At 36.5% G+C, this 18588-nt stretch overlaps 1 protein-coding gene across 2 annotated transcripts in view; it reads right to left on the bottom strand.

Moving 5' to 3' along the window:
- Positions 1-18588, bottom strand: part of adamtsl3.L (ADAMTS like 3 L homeolog) — a 262968-nt gene that overhangs the window by 203652 nt on the left and 40728 nt on the right. For both annotated transcript variants that reach the window (XM_018253141.2, XM_041586805.1), the window contains exon 3: positions 9829-9948. In XM_018253141.2, the coding sequence (XP_018108630.1) occupies positions 9829-9948 (120 nt within the window). The remainder of the gene's footprint in view (positions 1-9828; positions 9949-18588) is intronic.

Here is an 18588-nt window from a genome sequence, read left to right as displayed (position 1 = left end):
AAGGTTGGTATTAGTCCCGGTCACAGCTTGTAGACGGAGGCTGAAATGAGTATGGAGGGGAGGCATTTCATTCTTGTTCCATCTTTCCACTCTGATAATGATATTTTTATATCATAAAGTCATGTTTTTTTTAGGACATAAGGTTTTATAAACAGTTGTGGGATTGCTGGCATTTTACAGATGTACTGTATCTAGAACTCTTAGATAATATACAGTTTACAGACACATTCTTCCCTCTTAAACCTGTACATTCAAAAAAATGTGATCTTTTGCTATATCCTTGTCACTCTGTACTTCTTTTCCTATACGGCAAATATGCCTTTCTTCCTCACATTAAACATACTTTTCTAGCGGCCGAACACCCTCCTAGAGCACGGGAAACAATGTCTATTAAGATCAGGGACAAGTGACAGCTCATAATTGTAGCATAACATGAATCCTCTCACTGAGGAACAAACATGTACTCTTGTTAACACCCTACACTTTACAAGAACTATCTTATACATCCTTTCTTATTTATCCTGCTTGGATTGTAAGACTGTGGGATCCATGGAGCATGGGGCTCTTCTCATGGCCTACATACTCCATGTTTCCATTTGGTGTGTTGCCAGTTTTAAACAGCTGCCTTTATTGCTTAAATATGTATCAGTGATCTCTATGTGGAGTGCTGAGGGGGATTATATTTATTTCCAAATGTTAGCATGCACAGTGATTTCTTTGGATATACTATATCTCATTGATTATCCACAAAGAACCGTGATGATCTAGTTACACTATAAGCATACAGCATAAGTGACATTTTAAGCAAATGTCCAGTCTGAATATAAGGCTAACTTACTATAAATAATCTGCACAAATGAGTGTTTTGTATCAGTGACAAGTAGTATAATACTGCCTACATCCTTACGGCATAATATTTATCACCTAGGAGTAGGCTATTGTGACCTTTCCATAAATCTACCAACCCTCACAACCCTCAGAGGTGGGATACTGGTATAATATCCCTACCCTATTGGACACTCCTGTATATTCCTCCAGTATACAGGTATTAGATACACTGACAAAAGAATGTTTGTTTAGTATATCTAATATTAGCACTCCCTGAAAAGCCAGGAACATAGTTTCAAAAGATACGAACACCACTAGGCACTTCGGACAGAACAAATTCAAATTGTCACCATAAAAAAAACATGTAACATGTAGCATGCCGTGGTCAATATCAGATTTAGGGAATGGATAAGTTGGTGATGAAATTAAGAAATTCATGGGGAGGCTTAATTGATCACAGGCAATAGCAATACAGTGCTATTGATTCTGTGCATATTACCACACACAAATCAGAATTAAAATTTTTTGCACATATCAATTCATGAGATTTCATCAATACAGAATTAAAAAATGTTGCATTCATTAATTCAAAAAGGGGAAGATTCACTAAAGGACGAATTGGCCGACTCTAGCGACAATTCGGCAGAAATCCCCTCCGCAGGGACATCGGCAACTCACTAACAGGCGTAGAGGAAAGTGAAAGAGACCGTCGCTAGCATTCATTCACACCCTACCACCAGGCAAACTTTCGCTCTTGCCAATGGTCATTACTCCACAAATTCACTAGGATGTGAATTTTACTGAATGTTACCTCTTTCGTCAGAGTTTACTTTGCCACCTCAGACCAGATGAACTGATAAAACAAAGCTACATCTTCCTCAATCTTATGTCACTTACATCATATCCTATATGCTGGAAATTCATTAAAGTAAAAAAACATTGGCGTTTTTTTAAAGCATGATTGCCTTCAAAAGTCCGAACTATTTAAGATTTATTAAAGATTTTTTAACTAATTGAAGGACATGTCACATTTGTTTAAGGGTGGGCTCATGTCTAGGGCATTGAGGATCTCTTCTGTCTTTATTATGGTTATTGGACATGTGTTTGAAAAAATGGTCAATTCAAGCATTTGCACCAACATTACTAATAAAGACGTCCATACAACTTTTAGGTACCCGCCCTATTCAAATTAACCTAAATGTAAGAGTGCTAGTGAAGTTTCACTAGGCAGAAATGGACACTTGCAAAAATTCGCTGTGAAATGCTTGCCCAACCGAAGTAACGCTAACGAAAATTCGCTAGTGTTTTGAGACGCAACTTTGCATTTTAGCGAATTAGCATAGTGGTAATGACTTTGCGCCTGGCGAAGTGGCGCGGAGTCTGGCCAAGCGGTTGCTGGTGAAAATTCCCCTTTAGTGAATTTTCCCCATAGACTTCATCAATGGCACTCACATAATCATATAACCCCACACAAGTTAGCAGTGAAGTACACATTAGCCTTGAAATTAAAATAATACAGTGCAATGAGCTTTATGTATGTTAGCCATGTATTAAATTGCACAGGAGTTTATGCACATCATTGTAACCATAATCTCTGTGTCCTGCTGTTGATCCTACAGGACTATGAACAAGGCAGATTCTTACACTGTATCTGCTGTTCTCAAAACCACATAATACAGATGACAAAGAGAAATACATGAAAGAAAAAAGGAGTGCTATTATATCAGTAACAACCATATGCAATTAACAACTGTTTTTACAAGATTTTCCTTGGTTTATAGTCCAAACATTTACAAATTTAGTTAACATATGGCAATTGTATAGCTTTGCTTATTGTTGTACAGTACATGTGATGAGACTCTTTGTGCTGAGTTTTTTTTTTTTAAATAGCTAAATAAATATCAGGCTTCTAGGAATTAGTATAGCAGAGAAAATATTTGTGTAACACATACATACTTGTTATATGTCGTTCAGATCTTTGTTTTAACTTCATCCTGTATTTTGTAACTCCCTCCTTGTTAGACACGCAAGTGAAATCCTCATACCTTGTGCTCTATAACTTTTCCATTGTGCTCGATACATTTTCCATTAAAATTACAGCTGGAATACAGGTTCTATTTCCAGTTTTATTATAAAAATTCACTAAACTGTAGGGGATGTTTCATATGAAATTATTTTTATTTTTTATACTAAAAATAAAAGGGGTAGGTCATCCAAAAAATTTACTTTTAGAATGATGTAGACAATGATATTCTGAGACAATGGTCTTCATTCAGTTTACAGTTTTTGAATTACCTAAATTTTTGTTCAGCAGCTCCCCACTTTCACCAATTTCAGCGCAGCCAAGCAGGGGTTTGAATGAGAGACTGGAATGTGAATAGGAGAGGGTTTAAATAGAAAGAAAAGCAATAAGAAGTAACAATAACAATAAATTTGTCTCGAAGAGCAATAGTTTTTTTTTGTCCGTGACTCCCATTCAAAAGAATGAAAGTGGCAGAAGAAGAAGATATATAATTCAAAAACTATAACAAATGAAGACCAATTTAAAGGCAAAATATATTCCCATTTTTTTGCATGAGCTCATTCAGGTTGGTTTATATAGAAAGAGGCATGGACGCTTCCAGAAATAAATATAAATGTTTTGGGGGGGTTTCTACACAGACACACAGATATACCTGATTCCACAGACTGAAATGAAAGCCATTATGTGGATTAACTATTTCCCAACATCCCTTAGGCTAACAGTGTAATTCAATTGGTCCCTCACCTTGGACTTGAAGTCCCTCTCCCCTGTTTTGATTAAAACACTAGTTTGTGCTTAAAGTCAGCAAAAGTAAGAACTTACTTACCGAGCTGTTTGTAACGCAAAAAGGGGAAAAAAAGATAAAAACCCTATACAAGAAAAACAGCTCTAAACTTTATTCCCAAGGAAATAGATGAAAAAAAAACACAGATTCATATTCCCTCTGCTTTCCACATAGTGGGATGTGCATAGATTTACTGGAAAGCAGAGGGTCTTTATGTCCCAGAATTCCTCACTTTACAGTGGAACAAGGTGAGGGTGGAGTTGGATCACTCTGTAAATCGAAAGGAAGGGATGGGGAGTTGGACCATGCTGCACAGGCAGACTATCATAGTTTCCTTTGAATCTGTCATGGTATGTATAAATATATATATATATATATATATATATATATATATATATATATATATATATATATATATATATATATATATATATATATATATATATTGTACATTCAGATAGTGTCTATGCAACTACATAAGACCAAATAAATTAGCTCATATCAAAATGGAGGGAGGGATATTGTTCTTAATATGTATAGGCCATTTTATATCATATTAAAAGTTAACTGAAAGATGGTCTATCATCAACTGAAGTTTTTCAACCTAACAATAGTTTTTCTAAACTAACACTGACAGATTGTACCTGCTCTTATTGGATGACTCCTGGATGAGTAATCTGAGAGAGAGCATGTAAGATGTTTGTTGTAGGGAAAAAAAGTAAAACATTTCTGTTTCACAAAAAAAAAAAAGAAAACCTATTGTTGAAAAAGCAATGCTAAGCATCGGAGTTTGTAAATGACCACTTTCATTTGAAACCCATGTGCTATTTTAACTAGATGAGTTGCAGACCTGTCAACCCTAGGGTTGTCACTTGTTTGCTATGTGACCAATCAGCGATCATCACTAGATTACAAACTAGGGCCAGCAACGGTATTACAAATTTACCGGCAATGCACTTGCCACTTCTATTTGGCCTGTCTGTGCAGTATATCACCAAAGTAATGCAGAGTGGCAAATGCAGAATCTATAGCACTGGCATGCTGGTACTCTATTATTATTGCTGTACATCTCTCAAGCCTCTGCTTTTCTCTGGAACTCTCTGCCTCGAGCTGTTAGACTTTCTCCTTCTTTCCAAACGCTCCTTAAAGACCCACCAGTTTAGAGAAGCTTATTCAATGTACCTCAATTAATCAGTCATTGCTGCATCATAAATTGTAACATTGTTATAAAATCCTAATGTCTCTATTGTAACCTAACATTTAGTTTGTTAACTCTCGCGTATAGGGCCTTCCAATCATATTGTTCTCCGTAAACTCTTGTTTGTTATTCACCATTTATTCCCCGTTTGTTATAAACCAAGATAAAGCACTGCGCAACTTGTTGGCGCTATTTAAATAAATTATGATGATGATGCATATTATACATTGTGCAGCATGTAAATGGTTATGTTTTATATATTTCAAAATAATGCAACCATCCCAATATTATATAATACTCTTCCAGAACAACTTGTATTTTTATTCAACTTATTGGAGAAAGAATGATCCCATGCAATCACACCACATATAGGCATTGAATTATCTATAAGGATACAGAGAGAGGAATAAATGGGATAATATCTCACAGTACAGATGTTTCTGCAGCTGCATCTAAACAAAGAATAACAAGTCTATAAAACTGTTTGGCTCATGTTAGATATCTGAGCCATGGGTGTTTTTTGTCTTTTACTGGATTTTAACATATTATTATTATCCCTTTCTCTGTGCAGAAGAGCCTAGTAAATCATCAGGACATAATGACTGTCTGAAGATGTTGGGATTTGTAGTCTGGGTCCAATGTCAGGAGAAGGTACTTTAGTGGATATCCTTTGTTAACATTTGCTGGCATAGGATAATAGTTCTGTTTCTTTATTTGAATAGAAAATGTAGTCAATTGGTGTGATAATCATGCCTGGAAGCCAAGACTACATCATGCAATATTTTGCAGTAATCCCAAAGGCATAGCAAAATGAAAGACAAAGCATAAGCATATCTTGGAACTAAAAGTTACAGAGTTTGACCAAACCACAGTCTCAATGTTTTCAGCCAAATGTTCAGCTCTGTGACATAAAGGTCACTGTATTCATGTTCTGCACTAATTAATAAATGATCCTTACATGGAGCTACTCTTCCTAGAAAAGTGCAATGCTACACTAGGTCATTATGATACCATTCAAGTATGAAAGCGGATACTCTGAATAAGAGAATTACCCCAAAACAGGGGAATTCTCTCCTTAGGAGTATCTGCTTTCATACGTGTATGCTGTTTATGGATAGATGGTATGTGCCTTGATGCACATTGTAATTATGTACTGAGTTATATGTTTATTACATATAATCTTTGATAAAGAATTTTTAATTAGTACCACCAGCCTTATGCAAGATCATTATCTAAGTACAGAAGCGGTTTTACTGCCAGTAATCACAGGACTGGCCATTCTTTCCTGTTCATTTGTTGACCCACTGATACCCCACAATAGGATCCTTCACTGAGCACTAACTAAGCAGTAATTTGTGGAATGCCCAAATGGAAATCCCCATCGTGACCCATACACTCTGTACCATGAAGCAACACTCTTATTATGAGCACTAGAACTAACCTACATTCCAGACATTATTTGCACACAAAAAGAGTGTTCAGCCTCAGCTTTTGTACATTTCAATAAATAACTATTACAGAAAAAAGTGTATAAACCTGACTTTGGCCAAAATATGTAAGCTCTTGTGCCACATCAAGGATGATGATGATAAATTTATTTGTATGACCTGTGTTAACACACAGACCCGCAGTCACTGGGGTCTTAGACACCCACTGCTTGCAAGGGGAACTACAATATTTCTGTTTTAGAATAATTCTGCAAGGAAAAGTGAATAGTGAATATCAAAATCAAAACAGATGACTCTTAGCTGGCTTTAGGAATGCTTGGAAGATGTTATTTTTGCCAAAGAAAATGTTCCATTAATGTACAGAAAAGCCCTTTCATTTTTCCGCCACATTTTGTTCTAGTACACAGGCGGGCTGCTGCACACTAAATCAATCATTACTCTTGCCCCTGTTGTTGTGTACGTGGATCATTATGGTAGGTAGCATGGGGACATTACAATGGGCATTTCCTGAACCACTGGATCAGAGCACACTAGGATTAAGGGGCATTCTAATTACTGCCTCCCAAAGATTAGAAAGTAGTGTTTATTAGTAGTGTTTATAACTGCACAAAATAAAGTTTAGTTTTAAATACCTTGTTCCAAATTAAAATGGGTTTTTGTACACAGTGGAACTTTAAAAACTGTACCCCATGCTCTCCAGACATGAATACTATTATATTCTATTATATTCTTTCTTCACCCATAATTTCAGATTATTCAAAGGATAGTTACTGTAACCTAAACAAGTAGAATCAGGTTGGCCTTGGAATCCGGGAAACACTGACCTTGACAAAATCTTGGGACCTGTAAGTTAAAGAGAAGCTATACCCGTAAACATTGTAGGGCTCGATAAAATACATTACATAAAACAGACCGAATATAAAACATTGTTGGATATACACAACGCCATTTTCTAATTTCTAAGGCTAAGGCCACACTAGGCGATAGCGCCGCGATTTGACTCGCCGCGACTTTTAAGCCGCAATCGCTGGGGAAACTTTTGCGCTGGCGTCTATGGGGAATCGCGAAAAATCGCCAGCGTAAAAACACACGCGGCGATCTTTTCTCTACTGTCGCTCGAAATTGCCTCGCTAGTCAAATCGCGGCGCTATCGCCTAGTGTGGCCTTAGCCTAATAGTATGTGGGATCATGCTGTTTACAAGTGTTGCCTTTCTAAGTCGCTCCTCTGAGTTTGTATGAGGCACTGTGCTCACACACAAGCTAAGGGCACACATATTGCTAGATTATGTCAGATAACACATTTTACTGTTACAGTTACAGCTGCATTATTTCCTGTCAGGTGATCTCGGAGGGAGCACACAGACAATCACAAAATGGTGGCTCAAAGAAAAGATGTAAAAGGACAATATTTACTCATAGTAATAAAACAATTTATAAGATTCTCTGATGGGTCACTTATTAGGATAGAAAATATCTGTTGGTAAAGCTTTCACTGTATAGTTTTCCTTTAATAAAATATTCCACACTTTCTAAGGCAACAGATAAATAGGTAGATAGCAATATATAGACAAATTGAGAAACACAGGCGACAGAGATATTTCTATTATAGACACTTTATGCTCTAAAATAAGAGTTCTTTTACTCTATTATTAGTGTGCTTTAACTCCTTCTCCTCAGGGAACTTCAGAGTTCTATAGTGTTTTTCATGTCCACATGCCCACGAAGGGGTTAGCCAACTAAGCTAGTAACTTAACAAGCTCCTTTGAAAACAGTCCTGACGGTTCCTAGTTGGTGGTCCAAAGCATGGAATGGTTTAAGCCTTGGAAGCGACAGCTCTACTGTCAGTGAAAAAGGAATTCTTTACTTGTGTAGGAAAACCAATCTTTTTTTTAAGGATGATTTTGGAAAATAAAATGATTGCGGTAGGTAAGAGAGTTAGCCACCAACAAAGTGAGAAATGAAAACATGAAATAAAACCTCATTTTCATTTTACTTCATTACAGTTTTGAAGGCACAGCTGCAAAGAGAAGTCTCCATTTCTATTGATGACACAAAGTTCTAAAATGAATGCCAGTAATTATGAAACCATTTTTCTCCTAGAAGTCGATGTAGGTTGGGTTTTATGAATTGTAAAGGAACAAGAATCCCTTAACAGATCATCTTAAAAATGCATGTTTCTTCCCTTGGGGTTAACCACTCACTTGAATAGCAAGCTACTTGTGCAGGTAAATACATTTTTTTTTAGTTTGTTGAGATTTAAACAGAGAATATCAAAGAAAAGCATCTACAAACTGAAAATGATGAAAAAACTGAAAAACCCTGCCCTAATCTAGGTACCATGCAGTATTTATTCTGTATACAGTTATAAGGTATGTACTTTGCACCGGTGTTTCTGCAACACTTAAATCAGAAAGCAATTCAAATGGATTGTTTTGCTTCCCTATATGTTTGGTGCCACTTAGCAGACAAGTATTTTATTGACAAAATATGTGAAACAATGTATTCTAGTAACGTGTTGGGACCAAGAGAAGTGCCCTGTAGAGCCCATCATCTTCAGTTTTCATATTTATTTCCCCATTTGTCTAACAAACATAATCCATTTGTTGGCCAGTTTATAAACTAACTTTTCTTAATGAACAGAATGTGAAATAGCTAAGCAACAAGGATATAATGGTAGGCTCATATGTTACTGAATTGTTTGTAGATGATCTTTCCAATAAAACCCTTGGGCTGGTGCATGGGCAGCATATATATCCATCACATAACCTTAAGTACAATTTATTCTATTGGTGAGTTACACACTGTTTATAAGTAAGTCTTTTAATGACTATTCTCTACAGTATTTGTTCTGAACTGACAGGTAAGAATTATAGCCCAGGAAATTCTTAGAAGATTCTGGTTGGAAGAAATGAGGCTGCAATGGAGAGGAAAGTCTAAAGACTGCTGCCACTGGCTGCCTAACCAGCCCTGGAGATGAGAAATAACACCTATAAGTGCTACTTACTGTTTCTTACTGTTTATTTGAATGGTTTTGTGCTTTTCCAGCTTGATTCGGTACAATCAGTGCTAACTGTACCCTGTCAAACTTGGCAGCAGATTTCCCCCAGTGGCAAAGCCAGTCCATAACAAGGAGTAAAAAGTCCATAACAAGAGGAGTGGGGGATAGTCTGAAAGAGCTGGCAAAATTATTTCCAAAATGTATTACATCAGACTTGCATATGAATATGTCAGCTTGATTATACTATAAATCAACTTCAGTTGCATAAATTACACAAAAGACGCCAAAATTATTTTTGTCTGGTTTTTTAACTTGAAAATTTTTTTTTACACTCCCTAGCAGGATTTTGCCCATTAAAAGAATGACAAAACACCTTGTTATGTACTTTACTGTCTATAGATTTTATCACATGTATTACGTGTTGTGTGATGAAATGTCCAACCTTCCCAGTGTTGCTTTAAACACTATTGAGAAATCACTGCATTTAATGGGTTAAACACTTCACATCACACAATCTACAGTCTAGTTATTCTTATACGTAATACTTACTTGATCATCATAACGGTAAGTCAGAAATTGTTCCCCGGTTGTATCTTCAAGGAAACTCCCTTGTGGAGACAGAGCAAATTCAGGGAGGAAGTATGCCCCTTGAGTCTGGTCCACTGATGCCTACAATTAAAAATAATCAAGTAATAATTGTAATTAGGAGGGATAACAACACAAATTATACAATTTATCTACTTTTTCATATAGAGGTGTGTCTCAAGATATTGTATATAAAATGCATATTTAGGGGCACATTTATATGTCACTTCGTTAGAATGTCTTTGACTGTTTTGAGCGGTCAACAACAACAACTCTAATATATAAAATGCGCCTGCATTGTTAATTCCTGATACAAATTGCAAGTAATGATAAAGAAATCAGACAGTTTGTTTCTCGTTGGATCAATTATGGACCAATTGCTCGGAAAGGGAAATATTGATAAATTGGCTTCTATTTGCTTCTGTAAAATGCTAAAGCTTACAATGCTCTCTATTATTAGATGTTGTAGTTCAGCAGCAGCTTGAGACCCACTGTTTGATAATCAGTCATGCAGGCTTGGCTTGGTTAGAATCTAGGCATTCACTCCCCACTTCAATCTAAATGTGGTGCATGAACATTGACATTTAAATATGCCTAGCAATACAATACCAAGCTCAGGAAGCAAGTGTTACCCATTTCAAACTCCTACACAATTACTGTGCCAGTGATGGAGAAGCTGGCATCCATGGAAAAGTAGCTACAACTGGAACTGAAGAATAAATAAAATAATTGCTTGCGTTCAAATTATGCCAATTATTCATTTTTCATGTGTTATTTTACAAACGGCATAATTAGGCACTGCTAAGTGGCAGCCACACAGAAGTATAATTGTTCCTTTATCCTATCCCTTCACTGGGAATGGCCAATCCACCACAGCAGAACCAGAACTTCTGTCCCAGAGGTGTCTGTAGAAATGCCACAAACAGGATTTGTAAAATTCCTTGGAACGAATGGCCTTATAAAGAAAATACAACTTATTATTATTCAATTAATTATGAATTACCACACATCTCTTTAAAATCATAAATCTATGCACACTTTCCCATATACAAAAAGACCCCTGGCTTTCCTTCCTCACACCATTTTTTATTATATAATAAACATCTAGCCAATTCAAGAAAAGACCTGCTCAACCGCACAGGAAGCCCAGTTACTTAAACCACAAACCAGTTCAACAGGGATGGTAAGAGGGGAGGTTGTGGTTGCTCCTCTTGTTTCAAGAACCTAGTGATTTGGGTTCTCGCAGGGTGGTTTTCAAATGTTTGATACATTACAGTATTTCTTTGAACATACAATAAAAATTAAAGAAACCAGTTTTGTTTGGAAATGTCAAACCTCAGTGATTTTAAAGTTATAAAATTTTAAGAATATCGAGAACTCCAGTTGTGCCCTACATGCTTGCAAAAGAGCTGCACTTTATGCCAAACCTGACCCTGTTCCATCTCTTTCCAAGGTTTTCATGAGAGAGAACTGACAGCTGGACTGGTATTACATTTCCCTTCTCCTGGTCAACTTTTGGGAGGTGGTGAAATGTGATAAAAAGGTATATTAATCATCTGACTTCTGGTACATTGTTTTAAATGTCAGAACCAATAGGGCACAAAATAGAAATGGACAAAGAGTAATCACTGGAAATTTGTAAATGTATATTGTATACTTGCTAATAATTACAATGAATTTCGATAGACAGATGATTGATAGATAGATGATAGATAGATAGATAGATAGACAGATGATTGATAGATGATAGATAGATAGATAGATAGATAGATAGATAGATAGATAGATAGATAGATAGACTATATGGACTGATATTAGATTCTTATCAGCCTTGCCACATTCACTCCCTTCTGCAGGCCCCAAAATGAACTTCTCAACTCACTATACCATATGTTCTTCTCAAAACCAGTCTGAGTTATCGTTCATTTCATAGCCTCAATCTCTAGTTCTGGGAAAACTGTTGCTACATTAGTTGCTTTTGTATTCTCTTTGTGAACATGTGTAGTTTTTAATTACAATGTATTATTGGGAGAGACAACTGTGTTCTAAAGCATTTTACTGAGTATCTGCTAGAAAAAAAAGGTGGACTGTAGTAATCGACAATGGCACCATATTTCATGGCATCCGTTTCCTAAAAACTATATACAAAAACTATAGATGAAGCAGTATCTTGCAAAAGACATGTAACACAAACCATGGAAAACAGAAAGGGTGAGGAGTGACAAGGAGTGGGTATAATTCATGTGCATACCACAATAAACATATTTTCTGGAATAGTACCACCTCTTTTCCAAAAATATTTGTACCCTAGACAGGTGCCTCTGCTGCCTACCCAAAGATCTATTCTTGACACTGAAAATATGCTAAATATGTCTAATTAGGGTACTGTACCCTACGAGACATGTAACATTCTATACAGATATAGCAAATCAGTTTCACAAATGAAAAATATGGTTCAAATATGAATTGCAAAAAATGTTTTTTGAGAAACTTGTAATTTTCCAGTAGTGACACAGTGGCTGATATTTTTAAAAATTACAAGTTTACCTAGGAAATTGCAAATGCACTTGACAATTATGTACTAGAATATATGTGCAAATATTGTCTGCAACATAAGTGTGAAAACAGACAAGTGAATTCCAATGACAAGAGAGCAGTTCATTTCAGTAGGGTGTATTCAGTAGTGGATGAGGCAGTTGTTTGCCAAAGATAGATTTAATTTGGCTTTGGACGTTGAATGTTTACATATGTTATCACCCAAGTGGATTATCCTCTAACTGTTGACCTGATGAAATCATACTCACAGATTTCTGTTTACAGCCTATAGCTCAGTATGAAAACACATTATTTTTTAAATTCTGTGTGATTCATACACATACTGCAATTACCTCACTTCAAATTAGCTGGCACTTCTCAGCACAGCTCCTATAGGTCTACATTCCAGACCACACTGTGGTCAATAACTCATTGGATCCAACATTGCCCAAAACAAGGGAACTACATGTAGATCCAGGAACCAAGAGTTCTTTATGGCAGTATAAACTGAGTGTGTTCATTGGACTCTTCATGGCACTCTTAACGGTTAACAGCACTGCTTAAACATCCCACATGTGTAACAATAAAAATAATATCCTATAACCACCCAGTTGGATTCATATGAACAACTATACAGTGCAGAAGGATTTACTTGTAGCATGGTTTCTGTATGCCTTCAATAAATGTTCCACGGTTTGTTGACTATGGCACAGGTGCCGGAATAGTTTTAGCATTTTTAAAGATTTGTTGGAATCATTGCAGCTCTTCTTACTAGTGGAGGGGACTAGGATTACACACCCAATGTGGATCCCAATTATTTATATTCCAACCAGGAGCTCTTCAGCTGCTACTTACATCTGCCCCTGACAAACTAAAAGAATTGAAGTCACATTGTGTATTCTAAATACGACGAGTTTGAGCCAGATAAAAATGCCACATGCGCCACGAGTCTAAACTCTGCTGCAGTCCCTTTCCATATAGTGGTAAATCCATGGGGAACAATGTATGTGGGGCCCCACAAACAGCAGGGACAAATAGATAGATAGATAGATAGATAGATAGATAGATAGATAGATAGATAGATAGATAGATAGATAGATAGATAGATGATAGATAGAAGATAGATAGATAGATAGATAGATAGATAGATAGATAGATAGATAGATAGATGATAGAGAAATCGATAGATAGATAGATAGATAGATACAGTAGATAGATAGATAGATAGATAGATAGATAGATAGATAGATAGATAGATAGATAGATAGATAGATAGATGATAGATAGATGATAGATAGATAGATGATAGATAGATAGATAGATAGATAGATAGATAGATAGATAGATAGATAGATAGATAGATAGATAGATGATAGATTATAGAGAAATAGATAGATAGATAGATAGATAGATAGATGATAGATAGATAGATTATAGAGAAATAGATAGATAGATAGATAGATAGATAGATAGATAGATAGATAGATGATAGATAGATAGATTATAGAGAAATAGATAGATAGATAGATAGATAGATAGATAGATTCCAGTTCTGTAGTCACCCTTCCCTTTTAGCCATAAAAACCCCTGTATTAGAGAAATTGGTTGAATCCAGAACACACTTCTCCATGCATTTCTGGAATTTGAAGGCCTCTAGAAATCACCCTGTTGGATAAAGAATCACCTAATCACCTTCTCACTTCACACATTTAGATTGAATTCATTTTGGTATACAGCTAATGCATTTTCCTTGCACTCATAGTGCATGGCCCTGTACTGTTAAATGTATAGTGGAGTGTTAGGAAACTTAGTAAGAAGATAATTAAAACCAGACAAAGGTTGCAAAGCTCCTCATCACCACAAACAAGTAGATTAGCAAGTTTAAAACACTAGGCTTCATTAAACGGAACAATGCTGAGCCAAACAACACATAAGTCCACCACATTTTGGAAAGCAAATATTGTCAAATACAAGATATATTTGCTGTTAAAATATTTTTGCTTCTTTGTGCTGCCATTTTGAAATATGTTATGTAATATTGTAACAACAGCACATAGTCAAAGGGAAAGATGGTTACTTTGCAGCTTAAATTTTAGCATGAAAGTACAGTGGATCTAAAAATCCTACTAAAAATGTACTTGGTCATAGCCTGGGACATTCACTCATTGCCAAATGAGCAGAACTGTTTTCAATTTGGTCAACCTGGTGCAGGTCAAAATGTGTAGATTCGATCTGTAGGCCCAGGGACAACCACTGAATCAAATTGTTGCACATTTGATAACTCACTGAGGAAGGATTGCTTCCACAGAAGTCCTTGTCTTTTTTAAATCTGAGCTTTCTGGTACTTACATTGTTTAGAAAGGTGTTAGTTCTAGTCACCTTCACAAGTTGCCGACTTCAGCTTTAGGCTACAATAAAAGTAAAGTTCCATGTCTCCAAAAGTTTCCGTTGTTGCTCCCTCATTTCTTTTTTAATAATAGTTTCTCCCTACAGCGCCTATAACAACAAGGTGGTACACCCAAGATATCATTCACACTGAACATAATAGAGCTGCAAAACTTACAGTTAAGTCAAGGACAATTAGTAAACAATTAGCTGATTCTGCACTTGGGGAGGGTCATTTATCAACACACCTATTTTAGTGGTTTTAGAAGTTTTCGAAACCATGAATAAACTCATTTTCTCTAAAACCACAAATAATTTAATATAATACCCAAATTTTCAGATGAAAACCAGCATCAAACAGCCCAAAACCCTTAAAAATCATGAAGGCAAAAAACATCTTCAAATTGTAAAAGGCATATCTACCACTGACTTTTAGTCAGGGGCCAGATGGTATTCATCCCAGGGTACTTAGTGAGCTTAGCTCTGTGATTGCCAAACCTCTTTACTTAATTTTTCAGGATTAATTGAGATCTGGCATAGTGCCGAGAGACTGGGCGAATTGCTAATGTGGTGCCTCTATTCAAAAAAGGATCCCGTTCTCAGCCTCAAAACTATAGGCCAGTTAGTCTGACGTCAGTGGTAGGAAAGCTTTTCGAAGGGTTAATAAAGGATAAGATACTGGACTTCATAACAAATCATAATACTATGAGCTTGTGCCAGCATGGTTTTATGCGTAATAGATCTTGCCAGACTAACTTAATTTCTTTTTATGAGAAGGTAAGTAGAGACCTCGATTCTGGGATGGCAGTGGATGTGAGTTACTTAGACTTTGCTAAAGTATTTGATACAGTGCCACACAAAAGGTTACTGGTTAAATTAAGGAACGTTGGCCTGGAACATAGTATTTGTTCCTGGATAGAGAACTGGCTAAAAGATAGACTACAAAGAGTGGTGGTAAATGGAACATTTTCTTATTGGACCAGTGTTGTTAGTAGAGTACCGCAGGGCTCTGTACTAGGTCCCTTGCTTTTCAACTTGTTTATTAATGACCTGGAGGTGGACATTGAAAGTACTGTTTCTATTTTTGCAGATGATACTAAATTGTGCAGAACTATAGGTTCCATGCAGGATGCTGCCACTTTGCAGAGTGATCTTTCTAAGTTGGAAAACTGGGCAGCAAACTGGAAAATGTGGTTCAATGTTGATAAATGCAAGGTTATGCACTTTGGCAAAAATAATATAAATGCAAGTTATACACTAAATGGCAGTGTGTTGGGAGTTTCCTTAAATGAGAAGGATCTAGGGGTTTTTGTAGATAACAAGTTGTCTAATTCTGTGCAGTGTCCTTCTGTTTCTTCTAAAGCAAATAAAGTTCTGTCTTGCATAAAAAAGGGCATTAACGGAAAGATGAAAACCTAATTATGCCTCTTTATAGGTCCCTGGTGAGGCCTCATCTGGAGTATGCAGTGCAGTTTTGGACTCCAGTCCTTAAGAGGGATATAAATGAGCTGGAGAGAGTGCAGAGACGTGCAACTAAACTGGTTAGAGGGATGGAAGTCTTAAATTATGAGGGTAGACTGTCAAGGTTGGGTTTGTTTTCTCTGGAAAAAAGGTGCTTGCGAGGGGACATGATTACACTTTACAAGTACATTAGAGGACATTATAGACAAATAGCAGGGGACCTTTTTACCCATAAAGTGGATCACCGTACCAGAGGCCACCCCTTTAGACTAGAAGAAAAGAACTTTCATTTGAAGCAACGTAGGGGGTTCTTCACAGTCAGGACAGTGAGGTTGTGGAATGCACTGCCGGGTGATGTTGTGATGGCTGATTCAGTTAATGCCTTTAAGAATGGCTTGGATGATTTTTTGGACAGACAAAATTTTAAAGGCTATTGTGATACTAAACTCTATAATTAGTATAGGTATGGGTATATAGAATTTAATTAAAAGTAGGGAGGGGTGTGTGTATGGATGCTGGGTTTTCATTTGGAGGGGTTGAACTTGATGGACTTTGTCTTTTTTCAACCCAATTTAACTATGTAACTATGTAACTATATGACTTCATCAGGTCTTAGCTGGAGTAATTTCAGATTCTGATTTTTTAGTAGCTTTGGAGCATAATAAATAAAAATGTTGTTTTTCCCCCCTTGGATTAGTCAGGTTTTTTTCCCTTCAAAACTTGACCAGAAAAAAATCAAGGTTTATTAAATTGGAGAAAAAAATGTTTTATGTTTGTAACTAGCCCCCTCCCTGCAATTAGTGGTAACTAGTGATGGATGAAAAATTTGCGGATTTACCGCGAAATTCTTGAAACACATTGAAGTTAATGGGCGTCAAATTAATTTTGACATGCGTCAATTTTGACGCCCGCAACAATTTTTATACGCGCGCCTTTTTTGTCCAAATGCATTAAAGTCAATGGGTGTCCCAATAATTTTCACGCACAGCAATTTTTATGCGCGTGTTCTGGTGGCGAAATGCCCCCCCCCCGAGGCACCTGACCAAAAATGTCTAAATAGCTGCAGATTGCTCAGCAACATTTTATATAAATATTGTGGTCTCCAGTTTTTAATATAGTATTTTACTAAACTGCATGTGTACTGTATTGAGTTTGCGGCTTAATCAGGGCATATCATACTCAGATAGGACGCTTATTTCCTGTAAATAGAGCATGCAAATGGTAGGAACAATAATAATTCCAACCATTTTTCCCCATGCAAACAGGGACAGGATGATCTGATATGAATTACTGCCACTAGGAAAAAGTGACTCACTGTGTTGTGATGTCCAGCATATTTGATGAGTGAATTCAGACAGAGAATAAAGGTAAGGCGCACCCAAAAATAAAAATGTACTGTACGCAGGCATTGCGTTTATTGAATCAACCTACATTTGTATGGGTAAATTGAAAAAAACAAAACATAAAAGCACATTGGTTTGAGGTTTTTATTCACAATGCATTGGCAACAATCAGAACAGAATAGCAACTGCCACCAGATATGCCAGAACAAAAACTCCCAGCATGCCCTATTATAAAAGCTGGTGCTTAGATGCTGTAAGTTGATCAGCAAAAGCTGCAGTTTATTAATTTACCTTTACCTACAGTACATCAACATGAATTGATGATCCTATTGATTTGGTTTCAACATTCTCCTGTGACTGCCCTCCAACAAGAGTGAGTTGAGACGTATATTGATGCATGTACAACACCAAAGCTTTGTGGAAATGCATGGATCTCCAGCTGTTTGCACCTATTTAGTAAGTGGAAGTTGCTGACATTGTATGTACATACATGTATTAATGGAAATGACAGAAGGGCATGTATTGTCACTGATGCACATTGATGTATTCAGAGATGTGTTTAGGAGATCCAAGCTAAGACAACTGCCTTGGGTCCTGCATTGCAGCTGCTAGTAGGAAAGCCCAGTAACTAATCACAAATGTACCAGTTTGTGCAAGCAGTACATCCTGTCCCTGTTTGCATGGGGAAAATGGATGGAATTATTATTGTTCCTACCATTTGCATGCTTTATTTACGGGAAATAAGCGTCCTCAAATCCTCAAAAGCAGGTAATTAAAGTATGTAACTTAAAATAACAAAACGATTAAATAAATGTATGTTAGTTCTAAAATAGACTTAGGGCAAGGTCACACATGGCCTTTTTTACGTTGCATTTTTTTAAAAATGCGTGGTCGAGCATAAATACGCCAATGAAATCACACACACGATAATATGCGTTTCTCAGCCTGTAGTTTTCTTTTCCCAACATCCATTTCTGTTTTTTCTCATTCCCCACAGTTC

This window comes from Xenopus laevis, chromosome 3L (assembly GCF_017654675.1).
Source record: "Xenopus laevis strain J_2021 chromosome 3L, Xenopus_laevis_v10.1, whole genome shotgun sequence".
In the NCBI taxonomy this organism is placed as follows: Eukaryota; Metazoa; Chordata; class Amphibia; order Anura; family Pipidae; genus Xenopus; species Xenopus laevis.
The sequence above is the reverse complement of the archived record's forward strand: the minus strand, read 5'-3'. Positions and strand labels throughout refer to the sequence as shown.